We start from the raw sequence: 23,293 nt of genomic DNA on the forward strand, positions 1-23,293 counted from the left end.
GCTCACTGTGCCCTTCTTCCCGCGTTTGGCCTACATTTACAAAAGGCTGCCATCCTCTGCTTAGTAAGGACTAGACAGGAAAAACATTATGGTGGAGACGGGTGGATGGGACAAGGGTTTGGGGAGTGCTGATCAACTGGGTAGACACTTGGGGAGTGGCAACAGAGTGGGAAGGGAATTAAGGGAGAACTGTTTAGAGAAGGGTGTCAGGGAAGTGAGTAATAGGTAGGTCAGAGGATGGAGAAAAGGAATATTGAAAGAGAACGGATATGCTCTGTGGGCAGGTGGCAAAATATCTGAATGGGAGCCCAGGCAGGGCTAGCAAGGAGTAATAGGGAGGGAACTCGGAGGTGCTGATTTGTCAGAGGAAAATGGGATTGGGTATGCTCCGGTGGAGGATTGGAGGGATCCCAGATCAAGCTCAGATGCCATTCATTTTAATGAAATCCTTCTTTATGCTTCTGCCATTGGAAACACACACCATGTGCTCATCCCAATGACTTATTATTTTTTTTAAAGCCCTGCACTTTATGGTTGTGACTTTGCTATGTGCCTTACTGTTTTAGTTTATTTTTTAGTAATCTCTGCACTCAATGTGGGGCTCAAACTCACGACCCCGAGATCAAGAGTTGCATGTGGTCTTCCGAATGAGCCAGCCATTGGAGGCACCCAATGGCTTATCTTTTTTAATGTTTGTTTGTTAAGAGAGAGAGCAGGGGAGGGGCAGGGAACGGGAGAATCCCAAGCAGGCTCTTGCTCAGATCAGAGCAGAGCTGGACACAGGACTCCATCTCATGACCTGATCATGACCTAAGCCAAACGAGTTGGGCGCTTAACCTACTGAGCCACCCAGGCGCCTCTGCGATGGCTTATTTTTAATTCAAGAACATAATAGCCCCTCTGCTTTCCCTCAAAAAATTAGACACAATGTAAATGCAGCTAGGCTGGATAAAATTCAAAGTCTCAGACCCTTCAGCTGTGCCTTATCATTCCAATGTTATAGAGCAGTTGCCTTCATAGTCATCTTAACCCCTCACTCCTGATACTGAATCTCCTTTTGTTTACAGTTGTTCTGCACCCTTCCTATAACTTTCGAGAGACTCGTGTGAGGAGAAAGGAGGCTGGCACCCTGAGATTTCTCACACTCCGCTAGCTTGTATACCCAACACAAAATTAAGCAATACAGAAATCAAAGCTTCTCTTCCTATTGGCCTGGGTTCTTCAGGCCTTCCCACTTTTCAGTATCCAGTCCTCCTGGATTTCTAAATTTTCCCTCCCTTTGGGAGGACTGTTCCTTGAACGGGGTTATTAGATCGCCACCCTCAAGTCTTCAATAAAGTGCCAAGGCACGATAACGTGCTGCTTTTAAAGTATAAACGACATCCAAGCTTCTGATTCCCTTGATTCTGGAGTCGACTGCAAGCAGTGGGAAAGTTTTCTGTGCTGGGTTTTGCTCCTGTCTCCTGGGTCAGGCAGTTTGGCCAGTGGTTGTTCTGTGGGCTGGAGGAGACTGCGGTCTGGGAGGTCACCCTGACAATTACCGCCAACTGAGCGTGGAGGGAGTGGTCTAGGTTTGGCCCTCAGTCTGGAGTCACAGGCAGCACAGAGATCTTGGCTCAGGACCCGGGGCTGAGGCGTGCTGGGACAGCCTTGGGGGTGTCCTGGCTTTCCAGGGGCTGGGGAACCCTCTCTGGCCCGGGGGCGGGAGACGCTGTTCCAGAATCGGTTCTGGCTCCACTGCAGTCTCAGCACTTTCTAATTCCAGCGCCAAACAACAACAGCCGCCCAGCTGCAGCCATGGCAACAGGCCCCGCCCACCAGACCTCTTTCCGAGCCTGCAGCACGTGACCGCAACGTCTGCGTCGCTCCCTCCGCCTCTGGCGCGGCGGGAGGGCGGGGAAGTGCGGGGATGACGTTTACTCAGTCGTCTCCATGGATATAATGCATAGACGTCAACGTCGCCCAGTGTTTAGTGTGTAACGTTCCTCCGTCTCCATGGGAACGTCAGGCGGCCAAACACCAGGCCCCAGCAACAGGCTTCTGATTGGCCGAGTCTTCCAAAGGCGGAGCTTCGTCGCCCGCGCCAGCTCTACCGTGTTGCTGTTTTGGTTGTTTGTCTCCCATTTGTTTATTTCTCAAACAGATCCTGGAGGCTGAGGTCTGGATCCGTCGCCAAGGATGAGATCCAGGAGAAAACGTGCTCAACGTGCAGCTTGCATTTACAGATTATACAGCCTCAAGATGACATAGGCCCTTTGTGACCAAGTCCATTGTGAGAGTCACGGCCCTCAGGCCTGGCGGCTGTCACGGCCCAATATTTGGAGTTACATCCCCGACCCTCCCCCACTTCACACCTCAAAAATGCTATTCCCCTCTCAGCCTCATCCCGGAGACTGTGTTGCCTTCACAGTTACACTTGTTCACCCTCCCAGAGCAGTCAGGGCCTTCCGTACCTAATGCCAGGATTCAGTGCTACCCCCTGCAGGATTTGGCTACGGTTTCCCGTCTGGTCCTAATTCTGTTGAATGACATCATTTATCCGTATTCCTACCCAGAGATGCCCAGATTGCTTGTACCTTGAGCAAATACCAAAGGATCCCAAAGGATAGGGGTTGGTACTTGTATTCATGGACTCATCGAATCTTACGCTTTTCTCTTTGCCTATTTTAATTCGAAACGAGGAGGGGGGCACTTGACTTCTCCAAAAGAAATAGAAATAAATTGAGGACAGAGATGGGGGTGGATGGAGTGGGGGAGAATTCTGACCTGAAAATCTCAGATTTCTTCATATATGAAAGTAATACACTGATGGAGTTAAACGTTCGGAGGCACAAATAATGTCTCCAGAAACAGTTTTAACCTTACCCTGAGCTCCCACCAGTGAAGCCAAGTTAATATCTGGCAAGAGATAGGGATCTAGCCTCAGGGGTTTCAGTCAAGTTGTGCTTAAAAGAATGCCTTAAAATCTTTAGTTATGGTGTCAAATATAATAAATCTTCACCAGCTCATGCACATACAAGTCTGAAATGTTGCATAAAAGGTTTAGATGACCCGATAATATGTTTTCAAAACCCAGAAAGGGAGAGAGAGACACTGATGCAAACCTCAAGTTAAAAATAAGAAAGTAAAATTACTTTCACAGATTGGAATTGATAAGAAGGGCATCTTGTTCTCTCTGCTCTAATCAGCCCACCACCTCCTGTCCCCTTTATCTGTTCTGGGGAAAATCCTTGCTAAGTGTCCTCCCTGGCACTCCTTGGCCAGCTTCTAGCCTACAATTTCCTTTGGAGATGTGAATGAAATTGGAAGCCTGCTCAATACAAATAGGACCAAAGGGCACAGCTATTTATTGTAATGAACTTCATTCTGATTAAGTCACAGAGACTGCAAGTGCTTACTATTTACCCAGTAAATATATTAAATTGCCAGGCAAGTCTCCCTCCTGTCCTGATGCTGCCAAGGCATATCTGAAAGTCTGATATAAGATCATTTTTAGACCATCGAACATCCCTTTTGAATTCTATCATCTGTCTTTACATTTCTAGGAATACAGAGCATCTTGGTCTCCGAGAGCCTATCTACCTGGGTTGCAAAGAAAGAGTAATAATGAGACAATATTTACACTGTACCTTGAAGATGGACCTGAAAAGCTAGGAGGGGTGACTGAGGGCGTTTCTCAGTGTGGACGAGGAAGAGGGGAGTATGATGGAAAATGACAGAATTTCTAAGTACCTAGATTTGACTCTAGCACATGAGCTGGATTTTATGATTCTGTTGAAAAGCACCAGTTACAACCTCAAAGCTTCCACGTCCTTCTCCATCCCCCAGGCTTAGTTCTGGAACTTTCTTCCATTTATTTATTTATTTGTTTATTTATTTATTTATTTATTTATGAAGGAGAGAGAGAGAGAGAGAGAGCATGAGTGGGGGAGGAGCAGAGAGAGAGGGAGACACAGAATCCGAAGCAGGCTCCAGGCTCTGAGCCATCAGCACAGAGCCCGATGCGGGGCTCGAACCCACAAACTGTGATATCATGACCCGAGCCAAAGTCTGACGCTTAACCGACTGAGCCACCCAGGCACCCCTTGACTTAGTTCTTTCTTTTTGTTCTTTTGACCATGACCCAAACATGGTTGTGGGCCATAGAGTGTGGCAGGGGAGTTTTTAATCCGGGAAATACCAAATAGATGATAGTTTCGATGGTACTCAAAGCAACAGTTGGTTTCCTATGTGTCTACATGCACACACACATGCACAGACCCTCCTGCCCCCGGGGTTTGTCTGAGCTGCTCTGCTTAGCTCACCAAATTCAACCTAAAGACCGCGATGTCCTGCTCTGCTGCTGAGTTCCTCAAACGGCAAGAGGACTAAATTCCTCCAGCATATTTCCTCGCCTGTAACATGGGATCTGGAGAACTTACTGACCCTACATGTTTGCTCAGCCCTAAGAGAATTACAATGATGGAGCGGTTATTACTTGGTACTGTGGGACTACCAAATGGCATATAAATGCTTGATTATCATTAATGGGCACTATTTCCCCCCAACACCTTCCCATCTTGGTGTTGAGTGGAGCCTGCACCTGCCAGGTTTCCACAGCAGACAGGCTTGTCTCAGGCCCGGAGGAGCAGCGACCCACCTGGCCTTCCAAGACCCAAGTGCACATCATACCTCTTGCACATCCCAGCTGTGACTGAAATTGAGCTCTTCAACTCACACTCCTCCTGTCTTCAGTTGTAGAAGTGAAGATATTGTGGGGCACCTAGGTGGCTCAGTTGGTTGAGCGTCCGACTCTTGATATCAGCTCTGGTCATGATCTCGTGGTCATGGGATCGAGCCCCACGTCAGGCTCTGTGCTGAGCGTGGAAGCTGCTTGGGATTTTCTCTCTCCCTCTCTCTCTGCCCCACTCTTGTTCACGCTCTCTCACTCTCTCTCTCTCTAAATAAATAAATAAACATTAAAAAAAATTATAAAATGAAACAAAGATGCTGCTACCTTCCCTGCTTACCTCTCAGCACTGTTATGAGGGTCACACTAGGGAATGTTCAAGAAAGGGCTTTGAAAACCATAAAGCAGAAGGCATTCAAGCTTAAAAATGTTTTACTAGACAAGGTGACCTATAAGTGGAACAGTGTCAAGGTGGGCTTGGGTGTCATTCATAGGCAGGCTGGATGAATGCCTACCTGTGCGATCTGATACATCCCATGTCAGGGCATGCTCCCTCACTCTCCCTAAAATTCCATTATCAGTGGAATATGCCTTTGGAGTCAGCATCTACCACTCTCTTCAAGTCTTAGGTTGAAAATACAAATTCTTTGATGAGTGAGCAGTAAACTCCTAAAGTTTAACATAAATTAGGTTATCAGACATGTTCCACCCTGACAGGTGAGACAGCACCACATAAGAACACTGGGCTCTTAGGTGGGTCTGAGAAACAGGATCCTGGGAGCCTAGGGAACATTATTCATTTTAATCAAAGTTGCCCCTCCAAGTTGTGCCATTTGGTGACAGAGGATACTTGGAGCCCACCCAGCAGATCTGGAGCGCTACTCATACATGAAAAGGAGAGACTCTTCTCCCTGTCCTTACCCAAAGCCTCTGAGGCCACTACAGCAATCCAGGGGTTCCCACACTGCTGGATTTTAGGGGCTGGCAAAGTTTTTTAAAAGTTGGTGAACTGGCGTGGGGGAGGGGCGCCAGTCAGTTGAGCGTCCAACTTGGGCTCAGGTCATGATCTCACAGTCTGTGAGTTTGAGCCCCGTGTGGGGCTCTGCGCTGACAGCTCAGAGCCTGGAGCCTGCTTCAGATTCTGTGGGTGTGTGTCTCTCTCTGCCCTTCCCCTGATTGTGCTCTCTCTCTCAAAAATAAATTTAAAAAAATTTTTTTTAAAGTTGGTGAACTTGGATGTCTGGGTGGCTCAGTTGGTTGAGTGTCTGACTCCTGATTTCGTCTCAGGTCATGGTCCCAGGGTCATGGGATCGAGCTCTGCATTGGGCTCTGCTCTGAGTGTGGAGCCTGCTTGAGATTCTCTCTCTCCCTCTGCCCCTCTTCCCCATTCACTCGCTCTCTCTCTCTCTCTCTCTTTCTCTCTCTAAAAGAAAAAAAAAAGTTGGTGAACTGACATAGGTTGTCAGCTCTCAATTGTACCAAACAATCACCATTTGTTATCACCATCATTTTATAAATAAGAGGACATTTTAACATTAACGAAAGTCAGAAAGACATAATCTAAGACTTAGGGACAGCTCTTTTAAATTGAATGTGTATAGCTCTGTGAAAACTCCTTGCTTTGTCATTTTTTTCCCTATCTTCCTCTGACAGTTCTATTCCTTCTTTAGTCTCCATGGCGTATCGTTGACAGTGGTAGCAGACAGAAGCATCAAGGAGAAGTAAAAATCGAATTCAAGGGTTGATTAATTTTCCTAATCAGACTGACCACTTCTTAAACCACGTGCCTTTGGATCACCAGTTTCTGTGGCAAAGGGGTGTGACACAATCTCACCAGGATGGGGAAGAGTGCAATACAATGGTGGGAATATAATACTTTGCGTAGTTCCTTTGGAATTACACCCAGTCTGGGTGGGTCAGTTTGTTTCCAGTTGGTCTGATCCTTGCTTGGACCAGGCCCCACCCACCCAAACACTTCCAGGTTTACGTGAGGAGGTGGGATTTTGACTGCTCTATGCCTGTTCAGCAAGATCAGATGGGGCTGAGTGGTGAAGATCGGCATGTTCCCCGGAGGAGGGAACAAGCCTGCCTTCCAACTGGTGTCCCAGGCAGGTGCAGGAGACACTGGCAGAGCCAGTTTAACCAGCATCTCGGGCAAGGTTTGGCCCATACTTTTTTCCTGCTTGAAGTTTCCTCTAGCAGAAGTGGAAACGCTCTTCTTGGCAGGTTAGTTCAGTTAGAAGTGGCAACACTCTACGTGTTCTGCGGCTGTATAGGAACCGAATGCAACCAGCATTATAGCACTGTATATATTGCTGATAGAGATATCACTATATATATTATTATATATTATATATGCTTTCCTTCCAAAACCCAGTGTAAATAGAAGCTGAGGCTATCATTTAATTCTAAGCAATTTAAGAATAATTAAAGCCCACGAGACTTTCTCTCTCATCAGTAACTCCCTGCTAGATACCTAGGGAAATAAATTCACTTATTCAGGTCACCAGGGCACTACCTACCTACTATACTGGGGAGAAAACAGCACAATTATCTATTGTGGAGTAGTGAATTATAAGATCATTATTTAAAGAGATGTATTGAAACTACTCAGCCAAAATGGCATAATAATGTATCATGGCACTTTGGTGAATATTAAATAACGTAATGATATCTGTAAAACATTCAGCACAATCCCTGAGCAGCACTCAATAAATATTAGCTACTGTTATTTCCATTTATTCGAGAAGTATTTTTTGACCAGCCGATACATGGCCAGAAACCATATTATGGGCTTGCGAGTCCATCATGGGTGAAATAAGCAGGATTTCTCTCCTTCCGGAGTGGAGAGACAGACACCAAACAAACTCAATCAACAATTAAGGCCTACTCATACGAGGCCTTCTGTGGGCGTTTGGGGGTTCATCAGATCCCAAAGATCCCAACCTTTGTAGAACGGATCTCTTAGATATCAGCCCCATTGTTTTCTAAATAAGTATGCATTATTAGAAACAGTGATCAGTGCTATACATGCAAAGCCTGGGGCGAGCGAAAGACTTCTAGAGGGTTCCTAATTCAAGCTGGGTGCTCAGGATACAACATTTCAAGTTTGAAACCTGGATAAGAGTAGGTTTAGCTGAGGAGGAGAGAGGGAGATGGGGGCAGAGAACACAGGTTTAACACTAGTAACTCACATTTAATTCGTGCTTTCCGCGGTACAATGCCTTTTCACAAACGTCCTGCATCAGAGGTTTGCCACCGGAGTGAATTTAGTCCCCAGCTCCAGGATGCATGGCAGCAGCTGCCTACTTTGCTCCTTTCCAGGAGGTCACCAACGTTTGACAGTTGCTGCCTCAGTTTTCCTTGCTCTCCATTGCCTGGAATAGTTAGTATCAGTTACAACAAGGATGACTGCTGAGGCCTGAACGCAGCTTCCTGTACTTGTAATGAAAGCCACCCTCGTGCCCCCAGGAATGTGTTAGCAAACATTCGCTGCTGGGTTTAAATAATCAAGTATGGGCTGAATAATAATCAGTCTCTGAGGGCTGAGCTGTCTTCTTTCTCCAAAACATACATAATCCTTTAGCCCACTTTTCCCTTTGCCTCCTGAATTTTCTTGCCTTCAGGTTTCAACGCTCCTCTTATTCCTACCAGCAAGTTCCACAGCCTGGCTCATATTCCAGCTATGAAATAGTTCACATAGTTCTGGGTAGACATAATATTTACGGGAACTGAAGATGGGCGGATTCTGATAACGGCTTGTGGAATAGCCTTCGGTGCAGTCAAAATAACAAAGAATTTAAGAAACTAATGCGTTGAGACTTTTAGTCTCCCATAAACTTCCCAAATGTTCTTACTTAAACCCTGTGGAAGTATCAGCAGAATCCAGGGGAGTGTTGCCCTGGGTGAGAAAGAGTGGTTTGTTCAGCGTTCTGCTGTTTTACAGCACAAATTCTGAGCCGAATTCTGTTTATTGTCAATAGCTCTCTAACAAAGGGCAAAATGGAATGTGCCTGTTTTCAAATTCCTGTGAAAAAGGGTCCTGGAAGACCTCAGATCCTGGTCTAGGGCAATTTGCGTCACTGTTTTTCGGGGCTCTGAATGAAGACTCTAAGTGTTGAGAGAGATCTTACCAAACATCAACGTTAGCGTGGAGCCACTTATCAGAAGGATCTATATAGGTTGTTACTGCATAAAAACGAAATAGAACTAACTGTCCGTGCCTGGTTCAAAGTACAGTGATGGCTAGGGAGGAAAGTAAACCGGGAAGAGCTGGGACATTTCTAAATTTGGTACCATTGATCCAAAATTTGGTGTGTATCATCCGGGGGAGGGAGAGATGGTTCGGGGGCAACTCAGACACTAGAGCTTGTGGTGAGCATTTTAAGGACAGAGGGTTGCTGGGTTCAGAGGTGAGGAAAAGTCAACGGTTATGTTTCCCAGTACTTAACTACACTGGGAAGCATTTCCTCTGCCCAGAATGCTCCGTTTCTTGTCTTCCCGTGGCTGGTTCCTTCCTGTCATTTATTTCTCATCACAAAAGTCACCTCCTTCCACCTAATCCAAACACTCACAACATATCTCTCCATTTTAATTACCTGCTAGCTTTTATCTGATATTTTGGGTTGTTTTCTTGTTTATTGCTAGACTACGAGCTTTGCTTTAATAGGAAGCTTGTCCGTTTACTATGGATTCCAGCAACTAGCACATAGTAGATACTCAATAAAGATACTGAACGAAGAATAAGGAATAGGATAATTGTCCCTGTACAATTTGAGTCATGAAAAAATTAACTTTGTAGAGGTCTTACCTAGTACCTGCAGGTAATTTTCTGGTTCTTATGCAAGATAATAATAATTTGAGGTAAATGAAGCCCCTTTCATCCCTGGCAGGGATTCTGAAACCAATGGAAAAGTAGAAGGTAGGATAGAGATTTCTGATAAGACCACAACTAAATTGGGGCACTTACATGTCTCAAACTCTTGATTTTAGCTCAGGTCATGATCTCACAGTTTGGTTTGTGGGACCAAGCGCTGTGTTGGGCTCTGTGCTGACAGCACGGATCCTGGTTGGGATTCTCTCTGTTCCTCGCCCACTCGTGCTCTCTCTCTCTCTCTCAAAAATGAATAAACAAACACTAAAAACAGAACACCACAACTAAATTAATCTCGAACACCGCGGGGCTGCTTGATCTAAACATACAATCTAGAATCACCTCATTTGAAACTCTTCGGTATTCTCCATTACTAGGGTTTTTTGTGTACTTCTCTGGCCATCTTACCACACGGGCCAGAAACGGGTAAGACGTGTTGAAATATTCACTGTGGCTCGGAGCTGCTGTTTGGTAAGCCTGCTGATCTGGCAGGCCAATGAGTGGAGTGCTACTTGAAAACACCAGGTTTTCTCCATTTCCCCAGCCTCTTTCACAACGTCTTGCTTCACTCTTCTCCAAGTTCCAAGCTCAGACAGACACCAGCTGGATGAACACTAGACTTGGATGGCAAAGTCATAGTAGCAAATGAACCCCCGAAGTCCCGCCTCCTGTGAACTGTCCCATTCACGACAAACAGAGGCCAGGAGAAAATGAAGATTCTTCACCCGCAGACACCCTCTGGGCAGGTTCCCCACAGTTGATTCCAAACCACCTGATCAATGTGGAAGAAGGAATAGAATGGTTCAGCCAAACTGTGCAAATGAAGAATCCTGTCGGCTGATCCCATCCACGGAGCTAAGCAATCTGAACGGGGCAGGAGTGCGTGGTCCTCTGTTGTAACCTTGAAGTTCAGCTCCAGCCCAGATAGGGCTGATGTAGGCCCTGCAGCCAGGCCTCAGGTGATCGTGTGGTCTGCGATACTCCAGTCCTGTCCAGTGCAAGTCTTATAATCAACAAATACTGACCGAGCCCTAGCCACATGCCCAGTCATGGCTAGATTGCCCAAGAAGCCAAGTAAGAACATGCTGGGGCCAGGGCAGGGCCAGGGATGGGGGTAAGGGGCATTCAAGAAAGAACTGGGAAAACCGTAGCCATCATTCTGTTTATTGAGTACTTTGCTGTTGTGCAAGGCACTGTTTCTGGCACTGGGGAACCCGCAATTTTTCCCTCCCGCATGAACTTACATCCTGGCCTTATTTCAGCATACTTGTGAGTTTTAGCTTTTGAAATAAAATTTTATTTTGCAATTTAATGTTGTTTTTATTTTGAACCCCTTGGGAGAGTACCATCGTCATTTTAGTATTGGGGCCATAAAAATTTTATTACGGTCTATTCCCCGTGCTGTTAAACATACAAACAAAAAGTTAGGTTTTTAAACCTTATGCCCAAATATTTTCTTTTTTTTTTTTTTTTTAATTTTTTTTTTTAACGTTTATTTATTTTTGAGACAGGGAGAGACAGAGCATGAACAGGGGAGGGTCAGAGAGAGGGAGACACAGTATCTGAAACAGGCTCCAGGCTCCGAGCTGTCAGCACAGAGCCCGACGCGGGGCTCGAACTCATGGACCGTGAGATCATGACCTGAACCCAAGTCGGCCGCTCAACCAACTGAGCCACCCAGGCGCCCCCCAAATATTTTCTAAAAAAGTCACTTGTCGTATTAACTTCAATTTGTGAAAAAGAAAAGATTTGTGGGAGAGGGGCGCGCTGCACTTGGGTGACTCCGTCAATTAAGCATCCAACTCTTGGTTTCAGGAATGATCTCATGGGTGTTGAGTTTGAGCCCCACACCGGGCTCTGCAATGAAGGCGAGGAGCCTGCTTGGGATTCTGTCTCCCTCTCTCTGCCCCTCCCCCACCCACTTTCTATCTCTCTCTCTCTCTCTCTCTCTCTCTCTCTCATAAATAAATAAATATTCAAAAAGAAAAAAAGAAAGAAAGAAAGAAAGAAAGAAAGAAAGAAAGAAAGGAGAACCTATCCCAGACAGATTGTCTCATTGTGCTGATCACTGTTTCTGAAGGGGGTGGTTGTGGATTTAAAACTACAGGTAGTGGGAGCATTTAGACAGCAAATATGATGGGTGTATGCAGTTCTAAGAATGGGTGTACCCATGGGCTTTGGAAGCATTTATATTATTATGCCTGATAAAGCAGGTGCTGCTCAGGATTTTGGTTCCCCTCACCTCCGGAGAGTACAGGTAAGAAGTCACCCATCGAGCCCCTTTATCCAAAGAGAGAATCCACGCTGCCTTCTCTGAGCTTTCTGTTTACTGTTCATTCTTTCCTCACACATTTATTGAATGCTTTCTAGTGTCACGAAGCCAGGCACCAAGGGTAGTTTCCTACCGAATGAGACAGATAAGCCCCCTGCTTTTGTGGAAATCATGGCCTAGTAGAGGCAGACAATGAAAAACGACGTAAATAAAACAAATAGGGTACCATGGTGCTAAGTCCTGGACAGAAAATGACAGCAGGTAATGTAACAGAAAGTGACTGAGGGATGCCACATTGGACGGGGGACGGGACAGGCTTCGTGGAGAATTTGATATTTGAGCAGGCATTGATCATGCGGTAGAGTCAACATGTTAAGATGTGGGGGGAAGAGCGAGCAACGGATAGAAAGTCTCAGCTACAGACCCAGCTTGGCAGGTTTGAGGAACAGGAAGAAGGCCAGCGTGGCTGGAGTGGAGGAGATGAGAGAAAGTGTTTCAAGATGAGGTCGGAGGGTTAGGCAGGGGCTGGGTCATACACTTGGTAGACCTCAGTAAGGAATGTAAATTTTTTTTCCACAGTGTGATTCTGTAAATTGGCCACTAAAACAGGTCTGAAGGGATTGATGGTTTAGGGTTTAGTGTTATGATTTAATTCAGAGCCCCACTAAGTGGGAGAGTAGACTTTCGGCGTGCGATCTGTCCCTGTCTTCATTGATTACCTCTCAATCTCCGGCGGGCCAGAGTCTGAAGGTGGAATTCTTCAGTAAAGTCATTTTGGGGATGTTAGCCAGTGATCTCTAACTCACTGACACTCCATGTGAAATAACAGCGGAGAAAATCAGACCTCAGCTGGGAGTTTTCTGGTAGGGCACAAGCAGATACTGAGCTAAGACAAAAAGTGTTCATACCTGAGGATGAAACTCGAACCTATAGAACAGAAGGCAGAGTAACTCTGAATGCCTACATACTGGCCAGGATTTTCCTGGTTTAATGTTTACTTATTTTTGAGAGAGTGAGAGAGAGCACGCGAGTGAGTGAGCACGTGCGTGCCTGAGTGGGGGAAGGGCAGAGAGAGAGGGAGACACAGAATCGGAAGCTGGTTCCAGGCTCCGAGCACCAGCAGAGAGCTCCATACGGGGGCTCGAACTCACCGACAGAGAGATCATGACCTGAGCTGAATGAAGTCAGACGCCTAAATCCACTGAGCCGCCCACGCGCCCCTTCCTGGTTTAGATTGGGTTGTTTTTTTTTTTGTCGTCACAATTATTACCGTCTCTTTTAAGGATCTTTCTTGCTGAGCAAGGCTGTAGATAAAATGGTGTCAGCTATGCTTGAGATGTCTTAACTCCTTGGAGCGCGTCGCGTGCTAGCCCATTCTGGCCATGCCTGGCCCTACCCACGCTGACTCTGGGATTTTCCCCGTTGGATGGGAGTCCTGCAGCTGCAGTGTTTAGTCAGGGTGTGTCGTTTTCCTATAGGTTTAGTGACCTAGATGGGCTTCTTCTGAAAGTCCAGCAGCTAAGTCCACCAGAGCTGCAGAAGTTCAGCTCAGGACAGCTGAGGAGCCAATGACCTGGAGAAGACTCGCTGGTCTGCCCGCGGTGAGCTCTGCTTTCTACAGGAAGTGTCAGCGTGACTGACAGTGAGGGTCCAATGATGCAGGCTGTGGTGAGACAGGCTGCAAGCTTGGGCTGAAATGTCTCCTTCTCAGGCACTGTAACTATTCCCCAATGTCCTCAGCTCCAGAGGGAGCCTATCCCAGGGACCACACTGAGCTTTGTTTAAATGCTCGCATTAGCAGAAGGACGGGGATCCCATTGAATCATCATCTCCTGTCAAAAAGCCAAGGGTTGTTCCGAAGGAATGCAGCTTTTCCCAAAGAGGCTAAATCCCTAGTACTGATTAGTCCTGGTGGCCACGGCGGGGGTGGTGGTGGGGGGGGAGGGCAGCGGTGCGTATGTTTGTACGTGTGTGTGTGTGCAGCGATGGTGGTGGTAATCCCGTGCCTCCACTGTTTTAAAATAGGAGCAGTCTTTTTGCTCACTGTCTGAGCCATAGGGTGAGTAACCTTGACCCCTAAAGCCCTCCACTGGGTGTCATGTGTGTGTGAGTCCTGCCCCTCCTTGGGTCCAGACATTTAGAATGAATAAATTAGAGGGTGGTGGTAACATGGTCATTGTCACTGCAGACAATGTGGCATTTATGTATGGGCACTGGCTGTCTTTATCATGGGGCTCAATAACAAGGGCAAGTTTGATCTTTCATCACGAACCACTGGGGTGTTCTTTAGGCCCAGAGCCTGCAACAGCTGAAAATAGCCCTAGCATCTTGTTATTTTCTCTTTCCCAATTTTTGCCTATTCATACCCAAGAATAAAAGACACAGCCTGTTCAGCCTTTCCAAAGATTTAAAGAACCTTATCTATTGATTTCTAAGTACCCATAAAGGACAATATTTGCCTTGCTTGGATGAGGGTATTCATTCATTCATTCATTCATCCGTCCATTCAGGAGATATTCATCAAACACCTGTTACAGGCGAGGCACTGGGCTAGGTACTAAGTGAATATCAGTACATGAAAAAGACAAGGGCCAAAGCATGGGGATGTTGAATAAATCTAAGAAGCGACTTCCCCAAGTCCCTGAAGGAGTTGATTTTGCTATACACATCTTCCTGACTTCTGGTCCCGTGCTCTGACCACAACCCTTCACCGCTAGACCACACTTCCCCAAATAAATAACTACTTCTGCATGCTGGGGACGGATTGTGTGCGGCAGCATTTACGTAGGCAGTACAGACAGCAGCCTTTCACTTAATGTTGCAATAACACCGGGCTAAACAATGTGCACTGGCTTCCAGAGTTGCTGAACAAATGCTTGATGTGGGTCAGGTCTCTTAATTCAAATGCCAGAGAAGTACAAAATAGGAAAAGTCTCTATCTGATAAGGAGCAACTGTTGAGGAAAGATATATTTGTTGTCAGTTTGGGTTAAAATCAGACATGGGATTCTACCCTCCTCTTCACTTCTGGATCCCCACAGAGGAGGAACTCCGCACATAGATAATCACAAACTGCGTAAGTTTTGGTTTTATATGCTCAGACTTGTCCTGAACACAGAACCCCTGCCCTGCTAGAAGGCAGCACTATGTTCACAGAGGCACACGCACATCTGTCTCTAAGTCACCCTGACCTTGGCTAATGGCAAAGATAATTTCGTGCATTGGTTCTGATTTCCCTCTATTTTAAGGCTACATCATGTGAGCTCCACATTGAAAATGTGATTTTGTAGTCCTGAAGCAGATACCATGAGCAGATTCAGATGTGAGAGTACGTTAGGGTGATCACAGATTCAGATGCTCTGGCATTTCAATCTTTATCATGTCACTTCCCAGAGGACAGTGGGTCCAGGTCCCATCTCTGTACCATAGTCACTTCCTCTGATACTGGTCTCTGAGCCCTCCTCTGTGTTCTTACCTCTGTCAAAGCGTTTGCTGCTGCTTTGTAATTCTCTCCTGATTTGCTGATCTTCTCCCCAAAGCTGGAAGGTCTCTGAAGGTAGGGACAGGTCCATTCTGTTCTGTACAGTAAGTGCCAGCCCCCAGAACTCACAGGAGTGCATGGCCATAAGAGGCTGTCAGTAGTTCCTGGATGAATAAATAAAAGAATTATGAATTCATGGTTCTGTCCTTTTCAGAGGATGGGTTTAAATCCCCAACTCTCAGGTCGTAATGGTGCTGGGAAGGAAAGAGTTAAGCTATCTGGAGGGGACAGGTTCATTCAGAGACCCCTTTCCTTTTATTGGCAAACACAGGATAAAGTGATATATGAGATAAATCCTGGGATATAAAATCTTGACACATCCTTTAGGTGCTGAGTTGAGCTAATTCAAACTCTGAAGGGGAAATAAATGAAGTCATTCTAGGTTTTCTCTTAAGCGGCCTGAGATCCAGTTATGAATGGAAGGCAAGACCAGACCCAGGAATTTAAAGCTTGACCTCCTTTGTCCAAGCTAATAAGAGAAATGGATTTGCCTTCATGACTTTTTTTTTTTTGTAAATAATCAAGAACAGTGAAGTAGCCTGACAGATGATAGAATTAGGAGAACTGAAGGCCGGAGAATTGTTTTACGATTCAAGGCAGCTCGGAGAAGTCTGTTTATGTATTATGTTTTTCCTTCTCTCTCTCCTTTTTTAAGTGCGGAGGTTGGGGGGCGCCTAAATTCCCACCAACATAAACCAGTGCCATACAATGATGAAATTCTGTTTTCACCTCTGCCTGTGACAGGGAATGCAAAAAATAGCAAGTGGCCCAGTTCCACGAATCCCCGCCTCCCTGCCCTCCCAGCTCCCGCCGGGTTCTCATCTCTAAGAATGGAGGTTAGCGCACCGCGGCGCGCGAGCCGCACGCAGTCCCAGGACCCGGAGGATGATGTCAGGCGGCGGGAGTGGCCGCAGCCGGGCCGGGGAGGCCGAGGCCCCGGGGGAGCAAGTAGGGAGGGCGGCCTGGCCCGGCCGACGGCGCGCCCGGCCGCGCGGCGTCGCCTGGAGACAGCCCTGGCGGCGCAGTGTTGCTGTAAACAGCCGCTTCCCTGTTACTATCTATAGCAGGATCGCCTGGCTCCGGGGTGCGGCGGCTGAAGGCAGGTCGGCGGTCCGGCTCCCCGCGCTCCCCGAGGGATCCGCCCGCTGCCCTGATCCCGCCTCGCCCCTTTCCGTGAGCCCCTGGCCCGAAGAGTGGGGGAAGGGACACAGAGGCTCTGCTGGGATCTGCGGCTTCGCGTCCCGGAGGTGGCCGGCGCGCTGGGACCCAACCAGGGGCAATGTGACCCCAGCTGTCCTTTGCAGCGGAGCAGGAGGCTGGGGGCGTCAGGGGGCGCAACGCACTCCCGAGCATCTAGGCGCCCCAACCCCGTTTTCCAGGCCACGGGGCCGCGTCTTAGGTCCCAGTGGCCGAGGTCCCCGGCCTGGGCGCTGCTGGCCACGGTCCTTCCAGCGTGCCCGGTGCTCCCCCCTCCAAGTCCTCGCTGGAAAATCACCCGCTTGTGGGCTCCCAGTAAGCACAGCTTCCTGGGGGAACCGAACCACATCTAACTCCCCCGCTTGGACTTGCGCTCCCCCAAGAGCTCTCTCCACCCGGTACTCCCAACTGACCACCTTACCCACATAACATCCCCCCACCCCCACCCCATTCCTCGGGCCCCAGCTCAGAAGGAGGCAAACGAACCCATCAGACATCCTTGCGTGGAGGTTCTGCACAATGTTTACTGGCTAGTGTCTCAGAGATTTGACAGTAACACTAACATCCTTAAGTATGGCCGAGAAAAAAAAAATGCGTTTTTTCCTTAAAAACAAACAAAAAATTAAAATCAAAATGCCCAGCATCGTAGGTAAAGTAGGTTATCGTAGTCCCTTATTTTGGATCTCCGGACTTTCTGCTTCCAAATGCAGTAACAGTCCTAGTATTGCTCGAGAGTGGGGGCTTAAGGGTCTGCTTCCACAGTTTGCACCGAATTAGGGCTAGAATTTGGAATGTCGTGGTGCTGGGGGGCGGGGGGGGCGCATTCCTTCGGAGGCCGAGGCTTAAGCCCTCGGGCTCTGTACCTGTTTCTCCTTTACCTTAGCCCCAGCACGTTTCCGGGGTTCCGTATACTGGTAAAAAGTCGCTTCCACCCCATCCCCCAATCCGCTCCGGGAACAAGGGTCCGCGTTGAACCAGGTGCGAATGTTCGCTCGCTTTCCTCGCCTTTCCCGCCTCCCCTCCCCCGACCGCGGCCCCCGCCTCCCCCCGCGCTGCACCCTTGGTGTTGGCTGCAGCCCGCGAGCAGTTCCCGTCAATCCACCCCCCCCCCCCCTTACACAGGATGTCCATATTAGGACATCTGCGTCAGCAGGTTTCCACGGCCGTTCCCTGCGGTCGTGGGGGGAGCTATCTCCGGAGTCCCTCATCTTAGGGGGTCCGTGAGACCCCTAAGTCCTAGGTTGCTAAGCATTGAGGAGATAAGGAAACGCACCAAGACAGGAGACGGGAGGCTGCGAGGGCGGCGGAGGCGGCAAGGAGGCAGCAGAGGCGTCCAGGTCCGCTCGCCACCCCCCCAGCGCCACGATGGTCGCGCCCATGACGTGTGGCTGCTCATTCATAGAATGCTGTTATAAAAGCAGTGGCTGCGGCGCCTCGTACTCCAACCGCATCTGCAGCGAGCAGCCCAGAAGTCGAGACAGAGCCGGCGGCGGCGGCGCAGCGAACGAGCAGTGACCGCGCTCCTACCCAGCTCTGCCCCACAGCTCCCACCTGCCTCTGCCCCTCAGCCCCTCGCCCGGGCCTAGACTCACCGCGACCATGATGTTCTCTGGCTTCAACGCCGACTACGAGGCGTCCTCCTCCCGCTGCAGCAGCGCCTCCCCGGCCGGGGACAATCTCTCCTACTACCACTCACCGGCCGACTCCTTCTCCAGCATGGGCTCTCCTGTCAATGCGCAGGTGAGGCTGGCTTCGCGCCGCCGCGGGGCCCGGGGCTCGGGGTCACCGGGGAGGAGACATGGGGGGCGGGACGCTCGGGGAGACGAGTCGGGGACCCCTTGGGCCGGGGAGGGAGGCTGCCCCGGCCGGAGCAGCCCTATCTCGGAGAGCCCCGGACTTGTTCCGAGTGCACGCACGCTTGTCATAGTAAGAATCGGTCCTCCTCTCCCGCGGCAGGCTCATCCTGAGTTGCCCTGGGACCGCGCTCTCTGACTGGTCTCTGACATGAGCTGGGGCAAACAGGTCCCAAGCAAAGATTCGCGAACTCGATCCTGGCTCCTCCGGGAGGCGGCAAAAAGCGGCGATTCCCCCTCCCCTAGCTGCCTGGAGCAGGGAGGAGGGGCGGGGGAGGAGGGTGAAGCAGGCGGGTGTGTAAGGCAGTTTCATTGATAAAAAGCGAGTTCATTCAGGAGACTCCGGAGCGGCGCCTGCGTCAGCGCAGACGTCAGGGATATTTATAACAAACCCCCTTTCAAGCGGGTGATGCCGAAGGGATAACGGGGACGCAGCAGCAGGGTGGAGGAGAAGGGCACTGCGTTGCGGATTTCTTGGGAGGAAACGGGGAGACCTTCCATCCAAGATGAGGGGCATATAAAAAGACGAGAGCAGTCCAGGGCACGCTTCTCCCTCCCTCTCCCTGCTGCATGCGGCACTGGAAACTCGGCTGTCGCCACCGGTGTCCGGAACCTGCTCACTCACGTCAGCTCTCCCCTCCTGTCTTCGTTCTAGGACTTCTGCACGGATCTGGCCGTCTCCAGCGCCAACTTTATCCCAACGGTGACTGCCATCTCCACCAGCCCGGACCTGCAGTGGCTGGTGCAGCCCACCCTGGTCTCCTCCGTGGCTCCTTCTCAGACCAGAGCCCCCCACCCCTATGGAGTCCCCGCCCCCTCCGCCGGGGCTTACTCCAGGGCTGGAGTCGTGAAGACCGTGACCGCAGGAGGCCGAGCTCAGAGCATTGGCAGGAGGGGCAAAGTGGAACAGGTGAGGAGTTCTTCTGCGCCTTCTCTCAGCAGGGGGCATGGGTTGGCGTGGGTGGAGACCGGGAGCACAGTAGATAGGGCGAAGCCGCGGATGGAATTCACCGCGCATCCCGAACGGGGACCCCTGGCTCCAAGCCATCTCCACCCCAAGCCAGACTCTGGTAGCCCTGCCCCAAGAAGTACTGCAATAGTTTCTTCCCTGATAGGTTCCTACCTCCTGCTTTTAGACCGGGCTCTTTGTTCCGATTTTAAATGTAAGTCACACCTAGCCCACAACGGCAGGTTGGAAATGGCTTCCCAGCAGAGGTGCCAGGAAGCTGAGAAGCACCAAGGGCCAGTTTCCCTGGGGTGGCTGAACAGAGCTGATGGCAGACCTTGTCACTGACTGTTGGCCTTTCTGAAAATTATTTTTCTAGTTGTCCCCAGAAGAAGAAGAGAAAAGGAGAATCCGAAGGGAAAGGAATAAGATGGCTGCAGCCAAGTGCCGGAACCGGAGGCGGGAGCTCACGGATACGCTGCAAGCGGTGGGTAGATCCTGGGGAGGGGAGGTCACTCCTTTTTCAAACTTTGGGAGCAAGTTGGAGACTGGGTATAGGGGAGCTTGAGTAAGCCTGTGTCTTATGCTTTGCTTTATCCCTCTGTGTGCAGGAGACAGACCAACTAGAAGATGAGAAGTCTGCTTTGCAGACTGAGATTGCCAACCTGCTGAAGGAGAAGGAAAAACTAGAGTTCATCCTGGCAGCTCACCGACCCGCCTGCAAGATCCCCGATGAGCTGGGCTTCCCGGAAGAGATGTCTGTGGCTTCCCTAGATCTGAGCGGGGGCCTGCCGGAAGCTGCCACCCCCGAGTCGGAGGAGGCTTTCACCCTGCCCCTCCTCAATGATCCTGAGCCCAAGCCCTCCGTGGAGCCGGTCAAGAGCATCAGCAGCATGGAGCTGAAGGCCGAGCCCTTTGATGACTTCCTGTTCCCAGCATCGTCCAGGCCCAGCGGCTCTGAGACCGCCCGCTCTGTGCCAGACATGGACCTGTCTGGTTCCTTCTATGCAGCAGACTGGGAGCCCCTGCATGGTGGCTCCCTGGGGATGGGGCCCATGGCCACAGAGCTGGAGCCTCTGTGCACCCCGGTGGTCACCTGTACTCCTAGCTGCACTACTTACACGTCTTCCTTCGTCTTCACCTACCCTGAGGCTGACTCCTTCCCCAGCTGTGGGGCTGCTCACCGCAAGGGCAGCAGCAGCAACGAACCCTCCTCTGACTCGCTCAGCTCACCCACGCTGCTGGCCCTGTGAGCAGGCGGGGAGGGGAGGCAGCAGGCACCCACGAGCGCCGCTGCCCGAGTTGGTGCATTACAGAGAGGAGAAACACGTCTTCCCTCGAGGGTTCCCGTAGACCTAGGGAGGACCTTATCTGTGCGTGAAACACACCAGGCTGTGGGCCTCAAGGACTTGAAAGCATCCACGTGTGGACTCAAGTCCTTACCTCTTCCGGAGATGTAGCAAAACGCATGGAGTGTGTATTGTTCCCAGTGACACATCTGAGAGCTGGTAGTTAGTAGCATGTTGAGCCAGGCCTGGGTCTGTGTCTCTTATCTCTTTCTCTTTAGTCTTCTCATAGCATTAACTAATCTATTGGGTTCATTATTGGAATTAACCTGGTGCTGGATATTTTCGAATTGTATCTAGTGCAGCTGATTTTAACAATAAGTACTGTGTTCCGGCAATAGTGTGTTCTGATTAGCAATGACCAATATTAAACTAAGAAAAGATATGACTTTATTTTCTGGTAGATAGAAATAAATAGCTATATCCATGTACTGTAGCTTTTTCTTCAACATCAATGTTCATCGTAACGTTACTGATCATGCATTGTTGAGGTGGTCTGAATGTTCTGACATTAACAGTTTTCCATGAAAACGTTTTATTGTGTTTTTAATTTATTTATTAAGATGGATTCTCAGATATTTATATTTTTATTTTATTTTTTTCTACCTTGAGGTCTTTTGACATGTGGAAAGTGAATTTGAATGAAAAATTTAAGCATTGTTTGCTTATTGTTCAAAGACATTGTCAATAAAAGCATTTAAGTTGAATGCGACCAAACTTGTGCTCTTTATTCTGGAAGTTTTGTAAGATCCTGAAAGGTAACAGAGACCAGTTTGTCAAGAAGGGTAGCTCCTGGAGGGGGACACGCCCCTTCGTTTGATCCCTTATTGAAAAGCAAAGGGAAACTCTAAAGCTGATGTTGGGAATATTTTACAAATATGGGTTCATCTGGTGAGGCTAAGATTCCCTAGCAGATTCTGGGGTAGCAATTGACTGTACTATATAGCTTTTGAGGGAACGCGTCTTCCTGCTTCTTTCTCTGTTTTGGAAGTCCAAGGGGGAAATATTTAAATCTAGTTGTGCCAATATTAAACCGAAAGGTCTTGATCTTAAAGGAATCCTTTTAAGCAAACAGAATTGAGCTTTGTACAAACCACTTTAACTTTTTATTCCCTCAAAATTACGTGAAGGGTTACTCTCACCCTCAAGGTGAGCAAATTGAAGAAAGTTTAGAATGCATGCCTTTCTCAGTGTTCCACTAGTGAGATCGAATCTTAACTTCCTCATACCTTATCCCTAAGGCTGAGCTGCCTCTTAATATTTGGTCTAAAAAAAAGAAACAAAACTCAGGCCTTAAATCGAGCATACATTTAGTTGGGCTATTTTTATTCTCACAAGGAAGGGAGGGCTACTGTCCTATCCCTTGGTAATAAATGCATTGTAATTGCTGACATTCCTTTAACATCATATGCCCGCCATTCTGTTTACACTGGGGGAAGAGAAAACTGGCCCTGAGAATTTGCAAGAGAACTTGAACAGTTCAAATAATGGTTGATCAGTCGGTAAATAAAAAGTTACATAACAGCTCATTAAGGAGAAGTCAACATGACTCTGAATAAGCTTTAACTTAGAATCTTTAAGAAGAACATGACCTTTGTCTGGGACACCTCTAGTAATGGGGCCCTGACACGCACATGCACAAACCACAAAGAAAAGAGCCGGGGCCCTTCCCCACCCTGTTCTCAGATACCAGGCCGGTACCCTGTGTGGAAGCCAGAGGCCATGCTTCCCCACACCTGCTCTGTGGAAGGGGAGCTTCGGTGCCAGCCTCCCTATGCTTTGGTGATAATGAAAATCACTGGGTGGTTATGGGGTGTCACACTCAGTCAAGTTGAAAGTTTTAATTGAAAATGACAGTTCCATTGAGGTTGATGTTCTCACCTACGGTCTCCCTGTGCCTGCAGAATAATTGACACTCGAAACCCACTTGCTTTAGGCTCTTGAGAACACTGATAGATCACATACGACTGCATATTACTTTTGTCTGTCTTGCAGTGATGAAAGTGGCTTTAGACTCCCTATTTGCTGTTCAGAGGGTAAATTTTCTGTAGCCTTTAAATGAAGCCTAGACTAATTACAAAATTACTGTAATTAACACCCAGATCTGAAATAACAAGGTGAGATACCCCGTAAAGAAGCTAGCCACCCCCCTCCCCTGCTTTCGCATACAGGAATAACAACCCACAGAAGATTTCCCAGGTGGAGAAGGGTGGCTGGACCTCAGCTTTGGACACTGAACTGCTCCCACAGGACCTGGCTAATGGCCCCTGTCAGTCCCACGCTGACTATAGAGAAAGAACATTGCTTTCCCTTTGACAGCCTTATCCTATGCCCAGACACAGACCATTCTTCTATTTCACCATGACCCAGCGAAGAACAGGTTGCTTCATCGACAAGACCGCATTACAGGTCCAGGGAGAGGTACTTGCACACAAGGAATCCCTTACCAGGCTTCTCGGAGGACAGAATATCCTCCATAGGGTTGACATCTCACCCAGCTCCCTGCAGACTATTCTCATGGGATCAAGAGAAGAAAGGAATTCCCTCTCTTTCAGCCAAAGGGCTCTTTCCAAATCTTCCTTTCCTGAGTCAGGATT

The 23,293-nt window shown here is 48.7% G+C and overlaps 1 protein-coding gene and 1 long non-coding RNA gene across 4 annotated transcripts in view; one reads left to right on the plus strand and one right to left on the minus strand.

Moving 5' to 3' along the window:
• The window catches only part of LOC132670106 (uncharacterized), a 49,793-nt gene extending 38,735 nt beyond the window's left edge, over positions 1–11,058 (minus strand). The window contains exons 1-3 of one of the 3 annotated variants that reach the window (XR_014137840.1): positions 9,639–11,006; positions 7,864–8,046; positions 2,650–4,935 (exon numbers count right to left, since the gene is read on the minus strand). This is a non-coding gene — a long non-coding RNA (uncharacterized LOC132670106). Of the gene's footprint in view, positions 1–2,649; positions 4,936–7,863 lie in introns of those variants that run through there. The other 2 variants (XR_014137839.1, XR_014137838.1) reach the window with 2 other exon arrangements.
• Positions 11,059–17,976: 6,918 nt separating this feature from the next.
• Positions 17,977–21,403, plus strand: FOS (Fos proto-oncogene, AP-1 transcription factor subunit). Its single transcript, XM_060620303.3, has 4 exons — positions 17,977–18,291; positions 19,060–19,314; positions 19,730–19,837; positions 19,962–21,403. Exons 1-4 carry the CDS (start codon positions 18,151–18,153, stop codon positions 20,601–20,603), a joined length of 1,146 nt encoding a protein of 381 aa, XP_060476286.1. The 5' UTR covers positions 17,977–18,150; the 3' UTR covers positions 20,604–21,403.
• Positions 21,404–23,293: the final 1,890 nt, after the last annotated feature.

This window comes from Panthera onca, chromosome B3 (genome assembly GCF_046562875.1).
Source record: "Panthera onca isolate mPanOnc1 chromosome B3, mPanOnc1 haplotype 2, whole genome shotgun sequence".
Taxonomy (NCBI): Eukaryota; Metazoa; Chordata; class Mammalia; order Carnivora; family Felidae; genus Panthera; species Panthera onca.

Bases quoted from the DNA above. Each gene is read 5' to 3' on its own strand.
- FOS (XM_060620303.3), top strand. From the start codon at position 18,151: ATGATGTTCTCTGGCTTCAACGCCGACTACGAGGCGTCCTCCTCCCGC. The intron at 18,292-19,059 runs GTGAGGCTGGCT...TCTTCGTTCTAG, and splicing joins GCTCTCCTGTCAATGCGCAG to GACTTCTGCACGGATCTGGC. The intron at 19,315-19,729 runs GTGAGGAGTTCT...TTATTTTTCTAG, and splicing joins GGAGGGGCAAAGTGGAACAG to TTGTCCCCAGAAGAAGAAGA.